The sequence below is a fragment of the Corvus hawaiiensis genome, chromosome 5, assembly GCF_020740725.1.
Source record: "Corvus hawaiiensis isolate bCorHaw1 chromosome 5, bCorHaw1.pri.cur, whole genome shotgun sequence".
Classification (NCBI taxonomy): Eukaryota; Metazoa; Chordata; class Aves; order Passeriformes; family Corvidae; genus Corvus; species Corvus hawaiiensis.
In genome coordinates this window covers 8,794,222-8,815,627 of record NC_063217.1, presented here as the reverse complement: position 1 = coordinate 8,815,627, position 21,406 = coordinate 8,794,222, and the positions used below count along the sequence as shown (strand labels likewise).

The 21,406-nt window shown below is 43.2% G+C and overlaps 1 protein-coding gene across 4 annotated transcripts; it reads right to left on the bottom strand.

Moving 5' to 3' along the window:
• Positions 1-437: 437 nt before the first annotated feature.
• On the bottom strand, positions 438-20,973 carry C5H4orf48 (chromosome 5 C4orf48 homolog). 4 transcript variants are annotated; one of them, XM_048303231.1, is made up of 4 exons: positions 20,800-20,973; positions 13,128-13,285; positions 6,461-6,549; positions 438-2,741 (listed from the first exon to the last, which is right to left on the bottom strand). In XM_048303231.1, exons 2-4 carry the CDS (start codon positions 13,258-13,260, stop codon positions 2,676-2,678), a joined length of 288 nt encoding a protein of 95 aa, XP_048159188.1. In that variant the 5' UTR covers positions 13,261-13,285; positions 20,800-20,973; the 3' UTR covers positions 438-2,675. The 4 variants fall into 4 exon arrangements, with proteins under 4 accessions (XP_048159188.1, XP_048159185.1, XP_048159184.1 ...); XM_048303228.1 differs by lacking the exon at positions 20,800-20,973 and adding an exon at positions 20,611-20,778; XM_048303227.1 differs by lacking the exon at positions 20,800-20,973 and adding an exon at positions 13,404-13,595.
• Positions 20,974-21,406: the final 433 nt, after the last annotated feature.

Below are 21,406 nucleotides of genomic sequence, written 5' to 3'. Positions count from 1 at the left end.
ACATTCTGCTTTAAAGGCTCCTGCAATTAAATCCTTCTGCAAAATACATAGTTTCTTCTAGTAAGTAGAGACTCAAGAGGTTCTGAATTTAAATTAACCTCCTGACCAAAAATAAATTAAAACTATCTAGCTCCATTTTTTTCTTCATGCTATCCTGCAATTATAAGGAACTTTATCAAAACCACCTAGTACAGAGTATGGGATCCTGAAAAAAGCTCACAAAATCATCACTGTACCTTTATTTGAAAGAGTGAGTTTGATTTTATACTTCAGCAAATAAGAATATATTAATAAATGTAGCCCAAATGCCAGGTCTTTTTATTTTTGTATTAAAAATAGCTTTTTTTCTCTGAGGATTTTCCACCTAATTAAAGACCAGATGTAAATTAATGCATAAGCATCATCATTTTGTCAAATCAATAACAAAGCACACCAAATACTATAATGCATCTTGCCCTTTTATTGTGTTGTATTATAGACAAAGAGAAGTACAGAATAATCACTCTCTTACAGCCATAAAGTTGCAGTGTCACTCTGATCCCTTTGGGAGTCAGACAACATCCCCTTGTCATTCATTCCACCTTTTATCGTAACAAGCTGTGTATATCAAAACTCAACTGTGAGCAACCACTTTTCTAAATAAAAACATGAACAAAACAAAAGAATTTCAGTTCTTGTAACAGGAATTTGCAAGATTCTTTAGGGTACCAGCAGAATAAGCACGCACAATAGTAATACCAAACCATAGACATGCTGCCCCCTGAAAAGGGAAGCTGTGCTGGAAAATTCACAGGTTCAGTGCTGGGACTCCATCTCCTGCAAAAAGCTGGCTCGAAAGCTGTGCATTATTTTGGTCCAAATCTAAGTGAGGATAAAGTAGCCAAAGGCTGGTATTTTGCAATGAAGCTGTGTTAATCCTACTGCTTTCTTTGATAAAATTTGGTCTATGAGGAAAACCTCTATTGCTCTATTGACCGGTGCCACAGTGCAGTGTGATGCTACCAGGAAGGAGCTGTTGCTGTGTCATGCTGCTTCTCTTGTACACAAAACAGGTCCCAATGACCTATAAAGGGGTTTGCTGGAATACTACAAAGGACAAAGCAGATTTTTTATTTGACATGCAGGTGCAAGGAAACTTTTCCTTGCTGAGAACCACACACCTTTCAAACAACTTTGGCAAAATATATGGCAACACACACTCCTTTGTGTTACTGAGTATGACTGCTCACAAAATAATGAGTTGGCAGTGGGTCACAGGTCCCTATTTCTCTGTGCCTGATGTTGTAGACAAAATGAGAGAGAAGCAGTTTGGAAACATACAGATAGCTTTGATCCTAACTTACTGAGCAGGCTGAGAGCAAAATATCATAAACATCAGTCACTTATGGAAAGACAGACATATTAATAAGAATTAGTAAAATGACTTTGAAAACCACTGTTGTTCGTCCTGCTCCAATACTCTTGTTTGTATAAAAGTTTCTAGCGTGTACATAGATGCTCGAGCTGATACACAAATGTCTACTTTGGGGATGATATTTTAAGTCCAATGAAAAATCTATTATTATGAACAGGAACTTTCCACTGGGGCCATTTTCTGTTCTCCTTCCCAAAATAAATGAAAAAAAAGGTAAACAATGAGAAAGGATTTGCTATTCTCTTTTAAAAATTAACAAGGCACAATCTTGCTGTCTACTACTACACTGCTTAAATTGTTTTGTTCTCTCTTGTCTCACACTGACTGCAGCAGGAATGTGAATAACATCAGCACTGTAACCCACCCTGATGGAGTGCAGAGTCCATGCAAGAGCTAAGGACCATTCTGGTAGAATTTAAGTATTTCCCAAAATACAGTTTACAAGAGACTCCTGGGCAGGCAGGCGTTGTGTAGGCTCTCTGCCAAAACTCTCTGCAGAGGCCAGTTTGAGTGGTTCAATCCAGCATGTGATTTGCTTAATGAAAGACACTTCTCCAGAAGATTTTGGCAGATGCAATCAGTTCAACTGCCAGGCAGTATTCAAGTGATTAAAAATGTTACTGATCACATTAGATACTTAATAAATCTCTCCAAAAAGATCACAGCTACTGTGTGGCTTTGAAGAAATGAAAATTGTGAGACAGATTACTGTGTTTGCACTGGACTATTGATACAATTGGTAACAAATCCCTTCCCTGGACTGCCAAGCAGTCAGTGATAACTATTAATTTCTATATAGAGCCAAGTCTGCTTGTTTGTAAATATTTATCTATGCATCATGGCAAAGTATCTTCCTTTTCATGTTATTCTTCTATAAATACATTAAAAATTTTGACTCCACTGAATTTTACAGATCTATGGCAATTCACATAAGCCAAGAGGTTGGCCTGAGAGTCCAAGGACAATTTTTAAAAATACCAAAATTTTGAAATACCAAAAAAGCAGGATGCTATCCTTGCATAAAACCTGTAAGCATGACTTTGTCACTGTTTCTTCTGTTGACATTTCAGCAGATGCAATATCACATAGAGTAATGATAAACCACAGCAAAGCAAAAAGAATCTAACTGAGCTATACCTGTTCTGATAAAAATGCTTTTCCTTATGGTGGGGCACAACTTGCACTCTGTATCTTCCTGTAATTTACTGAACAGCATTTTTAAAATGAATAAATGTCCATTGGCCAAATACCGGTGCTCATTTCAGTGTATTGCACGAAAGCAATCACACAGGCCTCTCTTTTCTGCTCTCAGGAGGAGGGTTTCTGTCTGAAGAAAAAAAAAAAACAACAACTATGAAATCAATGAACTGAATATATCACTTTAAAAGAGTATATAATTGATTAGATCTAATCCCTCTGCACAGCTGTAGCCAAGGTGCTCTGCTGAGTGAAAAATCATAGTTATTAGTGCTGGTTTTCATCCAGAAAAAGTGATGAAATGAGTATATTCAGAACCGAGATGCAGGGAGAGTATTTTTATAGTTCGAATGTTTTCATTTTCACAGTTAACTTCTAGGGAGTAGGCTGTCAAAATTATTAAAGTGTCCTTTATAAGCACTGCGACAAATTCCACTTTCAACTGCACTGCTCTTAATTCCTTTGTGGTGATTGATGGCTTCCTGTTGACGATGCCTTCAGTACTGTATAATTTAATTGCACCAGATAGCAAGTGCTGAGGAGCCAGTTGTGCTCTCAGTTACACTGCTGTTTCTCTAGAATAACTCTGAGTTGAATCCAGCTGTCAGTTTAACTCTGTTGTCTGAAACTCATAATCTTTCAGGGCAGATCTAGGTCTGAGTGTGTGGTTCCTATTTCAACCTGAGTTAATTTACTGACAGTTGTTTTATTATCAGTACTCGAGCAAAAGCTTAAACACCATTCTCAATATACATCATTTAAAATTAGTTGCTGTTGTATTTGGAGCTCCTTAGTGGAAAAGCATTTCCAAGCTTTTTTTCTCTGTATACAGTGGGAAAAAATAATTTTAGATCTTTAAAGATCCTCGAGTATCATTTATTTAATTGTGAACAAAAAACTTAAGTATTTTGTGAGTTCTTTTGTCACATTTTTTGAGAAACAAAGGCTGAATCTTTTGAATGGCACCATCATTTCAGAAGCCAATTTCTTGTGAGACTCAAAATTGTTGCTGCAAGGAATTCACATCAGCAAATGCAATTGTGACTGAAGAGAAACTTCTTCCTGAGCATATCTTGTGGTTTCCACCCTGCGGTCTGCGGTCCCTCAAGCAGTTTGCAGACTGGCTTTGAAGAGTTTCTTGAGGGGAGAAAAAAAGAATTTAGTGGACTTAAATTCACTGTGCCTGGGTTTCCCATCCGCACTGCAAAAACCCATTAAAGGTTAAAACCCCCTTGTTAAGAAATTATCTCAAAGACCTGTGAAACAACAAGGTCTTCAGCCTGCTGGTGTTCCTCTGACCTGATGCCTCCTGACAAATTAGACACAGCAAAGGGCTAATTAACAAAGAGTTTCCAAAGGAGTAGCTGGGCACTCCTGTATGGGTCCTGCTCCACTCCTGGCTTGCTTGGGCAGCAGTACGTCTGTCCCCCAGCTGTACCCACTCTCATTCATTTCGTGTTCTCAGACTGCAAGTTTGTGCAGGACAGGCTGTTTCAGAACAGCTTTTGCTCCCCTCCACAGCCCTATATCCTCTTCAACTCGAACTTTTGACATCCACCTTTGCCTTAAAGAGGACTTGTTCACATTCCTTGCCTGCTTTCACTTATCAGCTTAGCGCAATGGCAGGCGCTGTTAAACACTGCTCCCTGCTCGCACATTGAAATCTTGGATGAGTGAATGCTCCCATTGTTGGGAGCCCAGGAGAAATCATAGAATCATCTTAACATCAAACAGGCTTATTGGATTTCACAGTAATGCCAACAAGCTGTCACTGCTACCACAAACTCTGCCTGGGCGTCACTCAGAACTATTTACAGGCAGGAAAAGCAGCTCTGGGAGCACTCAATTGCAAATTGAAAGACTGTGAAAGAGAAGTATCAGTTAAGAAATTAATTGTGGCCTTGATGGCATTGGCTTAGAAAGTTCCTGATATACAGGAGCAGTCCTGCATGGGGCTTGCCCTTGTAGCAACAATTTCCAAGACTCAGGAGTTATTCAATGAAGTTATTTGTGTGTAAAACTTGAGAAATGATAGTTGGTCAGCACAAGCCAAGCACCAGCAGTGGAGTAAGGATATGGAAGCCCTGCCTTTCAGAGTATAGAAGGCCACAGGGTGCCATCTGTAGGGCCTTGGCTGTTGTATTTCACTTTGGTATCTCTGCATCATTCAATAATTTGTGTTTCATCAAAGCATCTCTGATAGAAAGCCCATTGGAGTCTTCATCCAATGCTGGAAAAGGTAATACAGCCTTTATTTACTAGTGGTAGTAAACTCAGTTGTCTAAGGGTGGGTGATCTTACGAACAATGGGTTCTGTTTGTTTTTGTGATGCACTGTTCCTATGCCCCTTGCTCTGTAACACTGGGAACTGTCTCAGCCAGTCTCTTGGCATGTCAGGCCCATCCAGGTCCTCACAGAAACAAAAATTCATCTTGTGACACCCTGGGACCAGCCTCTCCCTTTATATTCTGCCTCACCTCTTCCAAGACAGTGCTGCTCTCTGATGGGCTGCATTCTCAGCCACTCTCCAGATAGAATAGACATCACAGATACATCTGAGTATCTCTGCATGTGGGATTAAAGAATTGTGCTGCCTCTATTACATTCAAAAAAATCTTTAACTTCCCACATAAAGCCTGTTGGCAGTATAAGAGCCAGCACAGCTGCAATTGCACCTGGCCTTGACATGTCATGTGTAGGTACAAAACATTTCAGCTGAACCTAATCCAAACAGGTGGAAATCTGCTATGCACCAGAAGAGCCCAGCACAGCTGCTGGAGGTAAAGCCCTCTCTACTGACACTTTACCACTTAAGAATTATTTATTATTACTCCAGTGCATGGGAAATTTTTGGAATGTAACCCACACTGGGAACTTTGTCCTAATCAGTTTGCTATTGATAGATCAAGAAAGCTGAAGTCACTCCAAATTTATTGTGTAGGGCATGACATGGCTGCCCAAGGTCACAGGAAACCAAAGGCAAAGCTACATAGTTGCCTTTCTATGTTACGGTTTGAGACACATAATTCATTTCTATCCCTTTAGTTGGCTTTGCTGTGAATGACAATTTGAGCTGAGTGTGACTGTAGAGGAGCAAGGAGCCCTTCTCACCTGCCAAGAGAGATGGCCCTGCTCGAAGCGAGGAGAGGTAGGACAAGACATGCCTGGAGGGGCTTTATTACAGAAGAGACCTCCTGCCTCTTGCAAACTTCAGACAGCCCCAGAACCACTGTGGTAAATCCTACCCCAGTCAGTTTGCACATATTTATGAATCCATGCATATATGAGTTGCTAAAATCAAGGCATTTAACATGCCCTCATTTTGTTCACTGAGACCTGTGCAGACCGGCATGTGAAGTGGCAGAATTCCCTGTGTGCTGTGATAAATGCCCGAAAAATTGTGCTTCCCCCTTTTTCACGGAGTATCAATCCATGAGCAAGGAGTGTTATGTGTGTGCTACCCTTTCCTCTGCCAGCCTTGCCTGCCACCTTCTTGCTCTCCCGCTCATTTCTGCTCCTGCCCAGTGAATAGTCAGTCCACAGCTTGGAAGCAACGCTGTGAGGGTAAGTCATCTTTCTTATTTTCCACTGCTTCCTACATCTTCTTTCCTTCTCTGTTTGGTGCAGGGACTGTCTGAGATAATTCCTTAGGCTGTTATGCAAGAAGTCAGACTGGATGACCATTAATGAACCTCTGCAGACTGTGAAAAATAATCCGTGCTTGGTATAAACCTATTTGCTGAGATGGGAGTGAGTCAGCAGAGATGTCACGTCTGCTGTACCCAGACAGGCAAACCTAGCCGCTGGGAGATAAAGGCTAAGGGAAAGCATTCCTACAGAAACACATACCCGCGTGTCGAGGTTATACGCCGTCTTCTTTAGATCCTGCAACGCCCTCTGCATGAACTCGAACGCATGGCAGTCAACACAGGGACGGCCTGGGGAGAGAGGCAGAAGAAGACATCACTGCCACAGCAGGAAATTTGGAGTTCAGCAGTACAGAGGAGGAATACTCAGAGACCTTGCCAGGGGAAACTCCATTTTACCAGGCACCCACACCTGCATGTGTGCAAAATTCGGGCTCCCTGTATCTATCTTTGTGCCAGTGTGAGAGGATCAGCAAAAACCACAAAGAGTACTTTGCTGTGTGTGCTTTTCTGAACATGGCCCAGACCTGACTCTGCCTGCTGCTTCAGCCCCCAGCCTCTCCCCTTAAAATTGAAATCCTTACCCCTCCTCAGACATGGGTTAATTCTCAACAGATACACTGAAAATAGCAGTTTGCAGTGGTTCAGGAACCAGACAGGCAGGTCTGTTTTTACAGGAGCTCTTACAGAGCAGCTTGGCAAGGGACAGTGCCAGATCTGTATTTGCTTCCTTTCACCTGCTGCTGTATTTTTTCTCTGCCAGGAATGCAAAGCATCCCACTGGCTCTGCAGCTGCTGCCAGTGTGTGTGCACAGAGGGGCAGGGCAGGGAAAAGGCAGAGAAGTGGAGGAGGAGGGGACTTGACAATAACTGGAATGGCTCACTTCTGAACCTGGGCATTTCTGCTCTGCCAAGATTCACCCTGCACCAATCTCTGCCTATTCGAAGTTAATGAAGTGTGAGTTTTCAGAAGAAGAAATTGCAGATACTGGAAGAGATGCAGGGGGAATGGGGAAAGAGGATATTTCACACTGATCACAGAGCCCCCATGTTGGGGGAAGTGCCGAAAGCCTTGTCCACATGCAGCCACTTGTGCTGCTCTACCCAAGCAAAGAGGGTGCAAAGCTGCTGCTGAGATGGCTGGGGAGCTGTCTGGAGCCAGGACCTGCTGAGCAGCACTGCAGCACCCATCTGTGCCTGGCACCCTGCTGCCAACACTGCCTTCTGGGTTGTACCTGAAGGAAGGGAGCAACCAGAGTGCTTGTCAGTCCTCTATGCAGGATGTGTTTAGGAGGTATTTCTCTCCCACCCACCCTTCTCCATCTCCCCTTCATGCAGCTGACATCTCAGGGAGACCTGGGGATCAAGCTAGGGATTTAATTCCCAAGTTGTGAGGAGATGCAAAGTCCCCACCTCTATCAGAACAGCATTGCTTACAAAGACTCTGCTTCTCCAGGCACAGGAGTAGTGACAGGATGGTTTTGAGCACACTTTAAAGACACTCAACCCCCTCCTGCTTTCAGTATTTCAGTAATTTAATTGTTTCTACTTCAGATCATGAAACAGAGCCCTTAGAAAGAACCTGCATGCTCAGACTGCTGTCAGCAAATCCATCATTCGCTTGGTGTCACGCCCTGCTCCCTCCCCTCACTCTGGTCTGCTCAGAAACACTCTGCCCTGGCTCCACCTCGGGGAGGTGCTGCATGCCCTGAAGTGCTGACAAGCACCAAAGTGCTCTCAAAACCAGAATCTGAAGGAGGAAAAAAAACCTTCAGGTGATAAATGAATGTCTCCTGCTTCTGCAGTGGGAAGAAAGCACATTTGAGGAGAGCCATGAATTCCATAAACTGTCACTGCCTGTCACCCAGGAAGTCTTCCCAGGCCTTTGTGAAAGCTATGATGGAAGGGCTGTGTGGGATCATTCACTGGTATTTATGACAGCCAAGTGCTCCTGTGTGGACAGGGAGGTACTAGTGGAATGGCACAACCATGCCAAGTGGTTATTTTACTTCTGCTAGCCCTGGGAAAGCAGCTGCCCTGGTGTCAAAGCAGCTCCTGCAGGAGAAGAGTGGTGGCACAGAGGACCTGCCTGTGCAGCTCTGTGTGTCCTGAATCAGCACCTGCAAAGCTCCTAGCACGGCACTGCCCTCTAAAGTCAGAGTGCAGATGCAGCCAGTTTCACCACATGACAGGATATTCACTCTTTAAGGTTGTTTCTTGGGCTGTGCTCCGCGGTGGAGGGTCCTTCTCCAGGCACTGCTGTCTCCGGGTCAGGTCAGCATCCCTGCCTGCTGGGAGCCAGTAGCCAATAGCAGATATTTAAGGAAGATGTCAGAATAAGTGTCTAGCAATGTTCTTCCAGCCTACCAAGAGGCTGGAGGATATCCTGTGTCTGGCTGGTATTTCTACATCTGATAAGCCCTCCATGAATTTTTCTCACATTAATTTGCATCGTTGCTTCCTGAATCCATGTAAACTTTTGCCATCTGCAACATCCTGTGGCAATGAGTTCCACAGCTCAGCTATTCACTGAGTGAACAAAATACCATTCCTGTCTGCTCTGAAGTTGACATCTGCTGCTTTCATTTCCTGCCTCTAACTTTTGCAGTGGATGAGATAGTTATTAAATAATCACCAGCTTTGTCCCCCTTATGACTTTGATGTTCTCCACCACTCCCTGCCTTGGTCTGCTTTTCAGAATGAAGAGCTGAGCTGCTAAGCTGGCCTATCTAGGTGGATTTGATCTCTCCTCATGCCCACAATATTTTCAGCAAGGTGCCCATGGACATTTCCCCAACATAAATATGTCTAATCATCTGTTTTGACAAACTAAATAAGTGCTGTTGTCACTAGGATCAATCCCACTGTGCTTTCTGTCCTTGGCTATGGCATCTCACACTTCCACTCACAGCAGGAGTGGCAACGCAGCTCCTCCATCAGCTGGATTGCTGATTTTTTCCCCGCAGATCAAATCCTGAATGCCCAGGTTCTGGGGCCAGAACAAGAAATAGAGCAAGGAGAGGAGGACAGCTTATGGAGAGGAGAAGGGCAGAGGCAGCACAGGCTTACATTGGCTTAAAGCAGTCATGAAACCAAACCTTAAGTCACATCATAGCGAAGTATAGAAGAGTGCTATTAATTCCTTGCTGACAGCTGGAAACAGACTATCATTCATAGGGAGACTTAGCAGGTCTGTGGATTAACATAATGAGAATTACCAAGAGTCAGCTATAATTCCTTAAATGAGTCCTGTCAGCACAAAGACTGTGTGTCTGTGTGTTTTGGGAGGAGTAGGGGAAGAGAAAAAATAAGTTTCTTGGCTTCTTTGTGGTAAAAAATTGGAGCTGGAACTGGAAGCACTGCGTAAGTCTAATTTACTTTCCCTTGCATAAACTTGGTGTTTACTCTTTGTATTTCATGCACCTTGGCTAATGAAAACAGACTGACCAGCTTCTGGTCTTCAGATTCTATATTTTAGCTTTCACAGTGGGTGATCTGGCCTATAAATGCAATGGGAGGTTAGGGAAATAACTTTTTTTTTTTTTTTTTTTTTTTTTTTTTTTTTTTAGTGGATTGCAGAGAAAATTAAAGAAAATAATCTGCAAGTATTAGCAGCAGCACCACTTCAAACTTGAACAGTCTTTTGCATATGCTAAATGCTGTGTATAAAGGACACAATTAATCATTGCTAATTAGAATTATTCATAAAAAGCTATGCCTGGCTGTGTGACTGGCAGAGAGCAGGGGATAATGCCCTGAGCCAGATCTCAGTGCCACACACGGGACAGGATCTCTCTGCAATGCTAAGGAGAACTGTGACTCACTCTCATGCTCCTCTCCTGTGACTCCTGCACCTCCCACACTTGAACGGAGCATTGCTGCCCCTGTCCTGCTCGTGATGCTGCAGGAGGGACACTTTCCTCCCACCAGGTGGGAGAGAGAGACTGTGTGGTCCATGCGGGAATGTTCCTGCTAAAGGCATGCTGCCAGCGCCACGTCGCACACCTGGGAACAGAGAAAAGCATTGAGCACCACACTGCTCTGCCCCACAGAAGGACGCTTAGTATGCTTAGTATGGTCCCTGCCCATCCTATATCCATATATATACACTAGAGCCTCCTTCCCCTCTCTGGGTCACCCAGGGTCCCCGAACCAGCAGTTTGCCTGGGCCGACAGTAAGGGCTGAAGTGCCAGCAGTAGGGAAGATGTGTGCTCGTGCTGCAGAGGCAGTGCCCGCTAAATGGGTCCGTGCCCACGGGGGTCAGCTCCTTGATGAGAAGTAGCCAGTGGAGCACCAAGCAGGGAAAGATCCAGGAATGTCTGTACTAGATCCCATCAAAGTGAGTGCCCGACCCTGTGTCGAGTCTCCCTTGATCTACATCTCTTGAGGAATATTGCAAGCCTGGGAGCATTCCCAAGCCTTGAGAGCAGCTGGCATGGGACAGCTCATCTCTGGAACAGTAAAAAAAGTCTGTCTTCCAGATGGACAACTGGCCTCCTATCATGGACACAAGAGTCATCCTAGCAGGTCGCTGGTACAGTCATGTCCCTGTGCCAGGGTGCATCGCTGGGCACTGTTATAGATGAGACCTTCATGGCCAGCAATGGGTGCCTTGGAAGAACAGGGCAAGTCTGGAGGGATGCATTCCCAAAGACCCTCCCAGGTCTCAGGAATATGCTAAGGCAGCTCCTGAGCCAGAAGAAATGCTGCTGTATCTAACAGCCTTTTCTAGAATTTTTTTCCCTTGAATTTAACCAATCAGTTCTGCAATCTCATGCAAACTTTTAGCACCCGCTGTCCTAAGGGAAGAGTTTCACAGGTTAACCATCAGGAAGAGCCCTAACAGGCAAAGGAAAGTGTCTGGAGCACTTAGCAGCTATGTAGCACTCTCTCAACAAGTGGCTGATGAGGAGCATCAGGAGTTTTTTGCGGCTTTAAATCTCTGGCCCTGCAACAGTCCAAAACAATTTACAATTCACAATTAGCTGACAGCCTTGCTCTTGTCCTGGTCTCAGACAAAAATAGCATTATGCTTTTGTGGCAATGCTCGCAGCCTCTGTTCCTTGGGATGGGGCAGTGTGTCTCTGCAGGAACACTGCCACAGAAACACTCTGACCTGCCCTTCATTCCACACTCTCATGTGCAGGAGTAAGACAAGGAATCTTCCTCAAAGGCTGTTCAAGGGACTCCACAGCTTGGCTAGAGGATGGTAAAAAGATAGTAAAAACACTCCTTGATACTGTAAAAAGGAGGGGACAGACTTTTTAGCAGGGCCTGTTGTGATAGGACATGGGGTAATTGTTTTAAACTAAAAGAGGGTCAATTTAAATCAGTTAAAGAAGAAGTTTTTTACTGTGAGAGTGGTGAGGCACTGGTATCGGTTGCCCAGAGAGGTGGTGGATGCCCCATCCCAGGAAATGTTCAAGGTCAGGTTGAACTCAACTCTGAGCAACCTGATCAAGTTGAAGATGTCCCTGCCCATTGGAGGGGGTTGGACTAGATGAGCTCTAAATGGCCCTTCCCACCTTTCTATGATTTTATAATTCTCTGAGACCTGGGTCAGAAACCCTGAACCAGGAGTTTTGCTCTACAGATCAAACAGGAGTTTTCACTACACAAGTAGAACAAGAAACCACTGTATACATTTTCCCAAATGTGTTGACTTGCCTCTGCTAACAAAGACACACAAAGGGTACATACAATTTATTTTCCAAGCCTGATTTTCTCTTTGAGGAGATAAAATGGACTACTCATCACAAAACTCCTTAGAATTAATGAATGTCTAGAAAACAGACACACAAAATAGCAGTGAGGTCTGGTTTAGAACAGACCAAAACACAGCACTTATAAAAAAAAGAAGAGAATGGAAAAAGAGGGAAATTCAACATCTAAGTCCTGTGGAGACAAATACGCATAAATGTATTTGAAAAGTAGTAATGGAATTAATGGAGAATAAAATGCAATGACTAAACCAGACCTTGTACTAAATATTTTGGTAGTCATATAAAAAGATAGCTGTGATACAAAGTAAGCATGACTAAGTACTAGAGATTTGTTTTTATACAATTATCTTTCTTTGGTTTAAATTATCTTTTTTTTTCCCCAGAGGATATTTTATGTTTGTAATGAGTGGCTACTTCCCACTTGCTGTCACCAAAACACTGTGAGAACATTGACTCCATCCCCTAATAACTTTGAACTATCGCCTCATTTTGGAGCTGAGAAAGTTTAGAGACTTACTCAAAATGACAGAGGAAGCTCTTATAGAACTGTGATCCAAATTCAAGAGCTCCCAGCTCTGTGGTGTGCTCAAGCTAGTCTGTCATATTTATTTATTTTTCAGGTTTGCAGGATTTCAGAAATTTATATATGCTTCACAAATGCACTATTTGGGTAAACACCCCCTGTGTTGATTTGTAGTAGTTACAAGAAAGTTGAACTTGACCTATTGTTCCAGCCATATACTAAAATAAGCAAGATGCAATGCCCCAGCAGAAATACACAGAAATTTCTTCTAACAATACTCAGACTAGTAAAGATATCACACGTATTGTGGCAAATCTGGAAATGAAACTTCCAAGAAGCAGATCTAAAAGACCTACAAACAAAGAGCTTGAATACCAGTTCAAATGAAAATTAGAGTATGCAGTTAGCAATTTTTCCTAAATAACTACTAATCCTACTAATCCTATGCTTGCTTGCGGTTTCTATGACTGTTGTTTTCATGTGCTTTGCTGACATGGCACAAACTCATCATTACTGCCTCGTTAATCAGGCAACACAAAGTTCCCCTGGAGCTGAGTGCCCGTGCGGCTGCTGAGGGTGCAGTGGAGGAGGGCAGGCAGGACAGGGTGCAGCAGGTACCTACTTTCTGCAGGGATGACACTCCCGGAGTCCTGGCCAGCCCCCACGAGCCCCGCGCTGAGCAGGCTGAGCACCGAGAGGAGCAGGATTCCCACACGCATCTCGCTCCACACAGACGGCAGCGCCATTGCTCTCATCAATAATTCAAGCTGTCTTCCCTGCCTGGAACAAGGAGAAGCAGTGAAAATCAGCAGTTTGCTCCCTGCATGTTCCTCACAAAGAAGTGGATGAGACACGATAAGCACAGGCGCTGTGCACACACAAACCCACTCGCACACACCACTGCCGTGACACGCCATGGGCTCGAGATGCACCCCAAGGACCAGTTTGCCCAGTACCTGATCTTTCTCTTCGCCTGTGTGCCAGACCCTTGGAGCAGCTGTAGCGAGCAGGCAAGGCTCCAGCAGCCACTCTGAGCATGCGCCCCTTTTGCATCCCCTCTTCCCTGATTAGGGTCATTGCCATGGAGATTTGCTATAGCAACACTGAAAAATTGGAGCTGCCAAGTGGAGAAGAAGATTTAAAGAGACCACAATGTGATGGATGGTCACTGCTGTACTCCTCCTCTGCTCCCAAAGGCCATGCCCTCTCCTTGGCAGACACTGGCTGCTGCCACCCACATAAGAGAGTCTTGGGCAATTTTTGTATTTGTTGCTGTTATTCCCAAAGGAACTGAGCTGAAATACAGAGCTCCCATCCCTTGCTTTAGCTGTAACTCACTTAAAGTGAGATTTCATTCTGTGAGGTATCAAATGAGATGAAAACTCAGAAGTTTGCTTGGATAAATGAAGTTGCCGGGCCTGCTGATGGTAGCCCATACTTTGGGGAAGAATGCATTATGGTCTTTGTTTAACTACACTGAAAACAAAGATTTGTAGACAAGAGCACCCCTGGCACATGGACCAGCCACATGAAAATAGATCCTACACAGCATCACACGAGGTAACCGTGATAAGAGCCCAGCCAAGATGTACACACTGCAAAAGTTTAAGGATGCTCTCTTCAAGCTCAACTTTTGATCTGGGATCAGCCTATCTGCTAATAGGCTGTGTCCTGACAAAGTTCAAGCAGGAGGCTTCCAGGACAGGGAATCTGTGTAAGCACCTGGCTGAAACCAAGCATTCAGATGGGGGAGGTGATACCGTTGGGAAAAGAGAAAGCGATGCTCTAACATGTACCTGCTTGCCCCAGAGCACAATTAAAGGCTCATTTTGCAACATAAGTGTTCAATTAATGTCTTTGTTGTTCTGTCACAGAAGTACACTCCATCTCTTCTCACCGAGGAGAAGCTCCAGCCTTCCTCGTCTGTACAGAATAACCACCCTGCCAGGCTGTGGAGCTATCAGTCTCCCCAGACACAGACATCGTTTATCCTTGGCTTTCTTCAGCCCTAGAGGCTGTCACCTGCACTGCACTCTGCTTCCGTTTCACTTGTTCCTGTGGATTCTTCAGGATTACCTCTTACAGCCCTCCCTTCAATGCTTGTGCTTTTGGACCAGGTTAGTTTAAAAGTCCTCTCACAGGACTTTCTGGAAAAGTGGACGTGCCTTGGAACTGCCTCTCTTGCAAAAGAGGATTTTGCAGGGAGCAGCCCAGAGTGGTGGAAGCAATTCCTACAGAAATGACACACTGCCAAATTTTTAGCCCACAGTACAACTGAAACTCAAATTCCCCTGTGTGGAAGGTCCAGATGAAGGTCTCAGTCACTGGGATCTTCATGAGGTGAGTCTGGCACCAAAATGGCTCCTCTGGCTTTGTGAGAAGCTGAGACTCCTAATCCAAGTTCTGATGCTGGATGCCTGAAGGGAGGTTGTGTGAGATGGACCAGTTTTACATTGTTTGCGTCATCCGAGGCCTCAGATGCCTGTTAAAGGAGCAGCTCCGTAAGACCCAGGGTATCAACAAACAACATTGTACAGCTAGACAGTACACCCATCTAGAGCTGGTCACAAAGTCTAGCCTGATGTGCAGTTTTAACTAACATCCAATGGAAATTCTGGCACATAATCCAAAATCCTTACACTTCCATTTACCCTGGTGTATGTGTTTCTTGCCCATACCCTTGTTATGGTCCCAGGGCTATAACCTATTTCTCGTACATGACTTTCAAGAAAGGGACAGGAAGGAATTACCTACAGGTGCAATAACCTTTATAGGTAGAAAGCACTGTTTCTTATAGTATTTTTTCAAGGTATCAATATAGACTTCTCTAAAATGGTAACTATTGTGATATCTGCAGTAGGGCATTCTGTATGCACCACCTAAAGGGGTACAAGGTGTTATTTCAGTGTTACTTACACTATTAAGCTTAAAATACTGTCCTTTTTTTTTTTTTTTTTTTGCTCAGTGCCAACATAAAACAATCAGACACTGCACTTACAGAGTCTGGCCAGTTTTTGAGTAAAACACCAGGGTCTTTAAGAAACATGAAGAAAGTTTCCAGCTCCTCCTGCTAACAGAACCATGAGGTCCAAGATGTGATTCTCAATTCACAGGGAACAGGAGCCAGTATGAATGGAAAAGTTCCAGAAATCTGTGCTATTCTCTCACCTCCAACAAAGCTGAAGAAGAGAGACACGTGAAAACATTTGCATGACTTGCTTTGCTATTACATTCACTATTGGCTATCACCATAGCTAAGGGATACCAGTACTAAATTAACTTTGGAAGGTGAGAAAATTCCAAGAGATTCGCAGAAGTCCATTTGTGGTTGGAAGGATATAATAGTGAATCCCAGAGGGCTGTTGGAAACACTTATACTTATCTTTTTCAATGGAGAATACACACCTAATAATTGTTTGCTAAAAGAGAAAAAGAGTTTCCTCCAAAACAATCAGAATGATCAGGCATTTAAATGGAAGATGATTAGTGATGATAGATATCTGGTAGCTTTCTTGGAAAATTTCGTATTGATGCCTAAGTGTTACATGTATTGAAAGTTACATCTTTGAAGCGGAGGAAGAAAATTTATATATCCAGTTAAAATGACATACATTAGAGGCCTGAGTTGAATAGGTGTGCATAAAAGCAAGATGCAAGCAAAGGTTCTGATTTTAGAACTAGCTCCATTATTACAGTGATGGGCACACATGGCAAACAGGGCAGTTAATCCCAGCCTAATATGAAGTGCTAAATCATTGCCTACTAACAAGGCCACAAGCCCTTTGTTGGACTCAAACAGAGGAAAAAACCACAGGCACAGAAGAATCTGTGTCTGGTCACTACTACCTGAATAACAGAAGGAGAGGAGAATAACCCCAGGCATAACCCCAGAGAGGCCAAAACACAAACCCAGATACAAACAGTGTGAAACATGAAGAACAGCAAGAAAGCATCCTTTAAATACAAAGGGAGTAAAATAAGGAAGACAAAACCCAAGGGAAGGGTTTATTCTCTGTTCAGCAGAAGGGGAAACTCAATCAAGCTGATGCCTAGAAAGTGATACAGGGCTAAACATCTCTTTTATCTACCAACGAAAATAAGGAGAGCTGGTGAGCAGGAGGCTCACACAACTAATACCAGTGAACATATTTTAGGTAAGAACATTTAGCAGAAATTTACTTTGGTTACTGATGCTTGTAGGTTTGTGACAGGTCCCTTTTCTATGATTTGATCTGCCTGGAGCTCCTTTTTAGTCAGGGCTGTCACTAGACCTACCACAGGAGACTGAAAGAAGAACCTAAAACAACAACCACCAGCAATTATTGCTGAGAGCTCAGGGAAGATGTAAGTTATGCCAGCCTTGGAAAAGGGTAAGTGCAGTGACTGTGTTTAAAATGAGGAAGAGAAACTGGAAAATGACACACAAGCCAATTTACCATCCATCCCTGAGAATGTTCTTGAAGCAATAATCCCACCAACATTTTGTAAGTGTTTGAAAAACAAGAACTGGAGTTGCAAATAAGAGCAAGAATCAAGTCAAACTGGTTTGTTATCCTTCTGTGACAGGGTAACAGGCCTTGCAGATAAGGAAAGACAAATTTAATCAACTTCAAGGCGATTTCTACTGCTGTGTCACACAGCATTGTCAGAAGCAAACTAAAGAAACCTCTCTGAGGCCAGCAAGACTGGCTGGGTCACTGCTCAGAGTCAGCAGTGGGTCACTGTCACCATGGGAAGATGTATCACATCAGGACTGCAAAGACTCGCTTAGTTCAGGTGTTATTCAGCATTTAATTAGACAACTGGATAATGAAGAAGCAGAGTGGTCATTTAAGATGTAACATCAGCCTGGACGTTATAAGCAAAGCTGGGGGAGAGGACTAGAATTCTAAATCAGGCAGACAAGTTGGAAAAAAGGGTCTAAAAACTGAATACAATTTTATAAAAATGAGAACAAGGTGCTACACTTCATCAGGAATAATCAACAACTCATATTTGGAATGGGGAACAGCCCCTTAAGTGGCACTTTTATAGTGAAACTAGGAAGTCACAAACTAAAATCAGTTTATCATATTCTGTCATTCCCCCCAAAAATACAGTTATACTGGGATATACAAAGAAAAGTGCACAAGCTTAGGCAGCCTTCAGCAGAAGGTCTGAGCTGCAGTGCTGTGTCTGGTTTGGTCACTGCAGTACTAGGAAATATCAGAGACACCAAGAGCAGCAGAAATAACCACAGATTTAAATAGCATCCAGGAGGCACAACCAAAGCCCCTGGAAAACGTCTTAGTAATGAGGATGGCACTGGGATGGATTTCCTGTGGAAGACAGGGGAATATTTAAGCCTGCAGGTATAAACTAGACATCATTTGGGAATGGCATTGGGATAGTGGCCCTGCATAAAGACAAGGGAAGAATGGAGTGATTTCTTATCGATACCTTTCCCTTCCTGTTTTTCCCAATTCTGTGATTAAGAATAATTTTGTTCCCCAGGCAGTCACTTCCAACTCTCTGTGTTGTAATTCCAGCAAATACAGACACCCCTGGGAGAAATTATTTGCCCTTGTGCAGCATCTGAAATTCAGACTAATTATTTCTCCTCCCTCAGTTATCAGGGCAAAGGAAATGTTTTTTCTGGTTTAAGCAAGTATGATGTCAGAACATGCCCATTCTGGGATGGGTCACTGATAAAGCAGTTCAGAGATATTTGGCTGTAGGGCAGTCGCCAGGTTTCACAGTTTCTTAATCTGCCTTTAACCAAGTAAACCACAACCTTGCCAATGAATTGAGAGGTGAGAGGCTGGTGCACTGTTAGACATTTTAGCCCATAAACAGAATCAATTGTATTGTCTTTTTTTCTGACAGCCATCTTAGGCCTGAGAAGGACTGAAAATTAAATCACCTTATACTTACCTTGTCCCTCATGCTATGAGATAATTGCTTGATGGCTCAGTATCTTCTTTAAACACTAAGTCAGAGGTTTGGTGAGAGGCAAAATTCTCCCTCGTGAAAAGACCAATTTGTTCTTGGCATCATTGCTTGACAAGTTCCCTATCTCAGAGCTTCCTGGAAAACCCTTCAAGAGTTGACCACAAGCTGAACCTTGGTCAGACTGTGAGGCTTCGAGACACCAAAACTGTCCCAATGAAGTTCACGTGACACTGCAAAACAGGCATGTGGCTGCAAACAGGGAGTATGACAGAAACTTAGCACTAAGATCCTTCAGTGTAGGAACAAGTCAACTCCAAGAACCCTCTTTCACCACAGTGCAAAATGTGGGAAAGCACCCAGGATTGATCAGTTCTCCAAAAATAACTGAAGCCAAGTGTGACAAGCGTCTTTAAACACTTTCAAAAGCCTAGAATGCTTTCAGCTACACAGGAGGGGCTGTGTCAAGCTGTTGTGAAATGAAGGTCAGTTCAGGCTTTTGGTTCCAAGAAAAAGTAAGAACCACTGGCAAAATACCAGTTTTCCTGGTTTATTTATGAGGCTTGCACTGGACTGCTGGAAATCCAGCAGGCATCACTGTGCTGGACATGGGGTCAATTTACAGCATAGGCAAGGGTTGCGTGCTGCTTGTGTGCTCTGAATGCCACTGGACGAAGCTGAGCTATTTGCCTTGCTACTGCCAATCTTATCCCTGTCTAGGAAGATATAAGCATGCTGTTGTTTACTTGCCAGTGAATTGTGTGTAAAAATCCTTTCTGAATTTTTATGTTTGGGAAGAAACAGTTGGTTGATTTTTTAAGTCCTGGTATTTGGGCAGGTTATTCCACGGCTACCAAAACCAGAGTGACTGAAGGCACAGACAGTTCTCTGCACAGCCTGTCTGTGCTTACAGAAAGGGCAGGTGGGGAGATCTCATTCTAGTTTAGGAAATCTATTGACTTCCAGGACGTGGCTCAAACTTCCACGGGTAAAATGGTATATAAACCAAACCATACTTTCAATGTGCAACATACCAGCTGTCAAAGGGCATGCAAACATTGTTCAGGTCCTGCTTCAGTGCAAGCCCGAATTGTGTGTTACATTTAGTGCTGTTAGCTGAAACCAGACACGGTTCACAGGCTGGATGCTGCGGTACAGTGTATATATAGTCCAGGATGAACGCAAGAGCTGCTTAGGCAAGAAGTCTTGTGTATCAAATCTAGTGCATGGATGAAGTTCTGCTCTTCAGCCGGGGAAGAAGAATAGCCCACAATGCCCAGAACTCTGAGTGACAAGTTTTAGCACTGCAGGTGGCCTCCATGAAAGCCTGGACTTCAGGCAGTCACAAATGGTAACTCTGGGTTTTTTCCTGAAGTTTGTGTCTCTCCCCAGACCCTATATTAAACTGAAAAGTTGCAGAGTGCAACTCCACAATCCCCTTTATAAGTTGCAGTCAAAAGATTAATAGATATAACCTCACTAAACCTGTGAACTTTAAAGCCCGTTGGGATTTATGCAATGGAAGATGCTAAGCTTCACCTGGCTCAGTGCAGGAGCCACACAAAACAACAGATTTGGTCAGTACTGGTTGCCTAAATTAACTTAACAAAAGTTAGTCCAGATTAGTATTAAAAGGTACTTTCTGTTAGCAAATCTTTCCATTAATTTGGACTAGATTAAATTTATAAAGAAAATCTCCTATGTTTTCTATTTTGTAGAAAACTCCCTTAGATGAATATCCTTATACATACCAAAATGTCATGTTATCAACACTTTTAGCACTTAAAGCTAAATAGAAGCTGTGTTTTTCTCTTTCTCTAACAATTCATACAGGTCCCTAACTGCACAAAAATCCCAGTGATGGGATTCCTTCATTTTTCTGTCTGTGTTGCCTACTGGCTTTTGCATAGCCAAACACTTTATGGACTTTAGGAATAAAATAAAAGAATTGGGTAAAAATAAAGTTTTTTTTAAAAAGCATCAAGCATCAATTCTTAGAAAACATCTATCTAACAGTTAGATGTGGCTCAGGGCTGAGGCTACCATTCTGTTTGCCTGAACATGAACATTAAGTGTTAAGTGCAGCTATTAATGCACACACACAGAATATTCAGATCCCCCCACATCTAAACAAGAAACTGAACATTGTTTTCCCTTGAAATCTGCATCCTGCTTACCCTGTGGAAGGGTCTAACATGCATCACCAGCCAGCAGTCTTTCCAGCTGATTTGGACTCTCAAAGAAGTGAAGCTGTATGAAGAATAATGAGAGGGTTGCCAGTCCTGTCCCATTTTCAGACTCTCTTGACGAAGAGACAGTCTATAGTTTTGTCACTTAAATGACCAGAAAAGTGCAGCGTCACTTACTTTAATTTAAACAGCAAAAGGTGCTCAAGGCTAACGAAGACAAGCTGATGCGTTAGCAGGTTTTCAGACAGTTCCAGGTTCAGAGCAGGAATCAAATGATGACAGCCCTGACTGTGAAGAAGGAAAAGTGTAGGCAGATCAATGTAAAAATAGAATTTCTGCAGATATTTGCATTTCCTTTCTCATGGCATCCATGCCTGGAACTCTTCTTCTTATTCTTTAAGCCACCTTTTAAACTTCAGGTGTTTAGAGGTCTTGAAAATATCATCTCTGCCACTTCCCATCTCTACAAAGTCACAGCTGGAGCAGCAAGATGGAGTTGGAAGGTTAAGGAATATCTAGATGGAGATTAAACTGCAAATCTATGCATATAAATGAATACTGTGCTTGAAACTTGAGGAACAGGCCAGGATATTTTACATTATGATTTTTATTTAATAAATTGATGATACCTAAAGGTGTGATGGCCACCTGACAGTGCAATTGACATGACAATTTCTCTGCCCCAAACAGCTTTCAGTGCAGTCACAAAGTGAGAGGCACCACGTAATGTAGAACAGGGAATAAAACAGGACAAGGTGGAGAGTGAGAAGGATGCATGAGTATT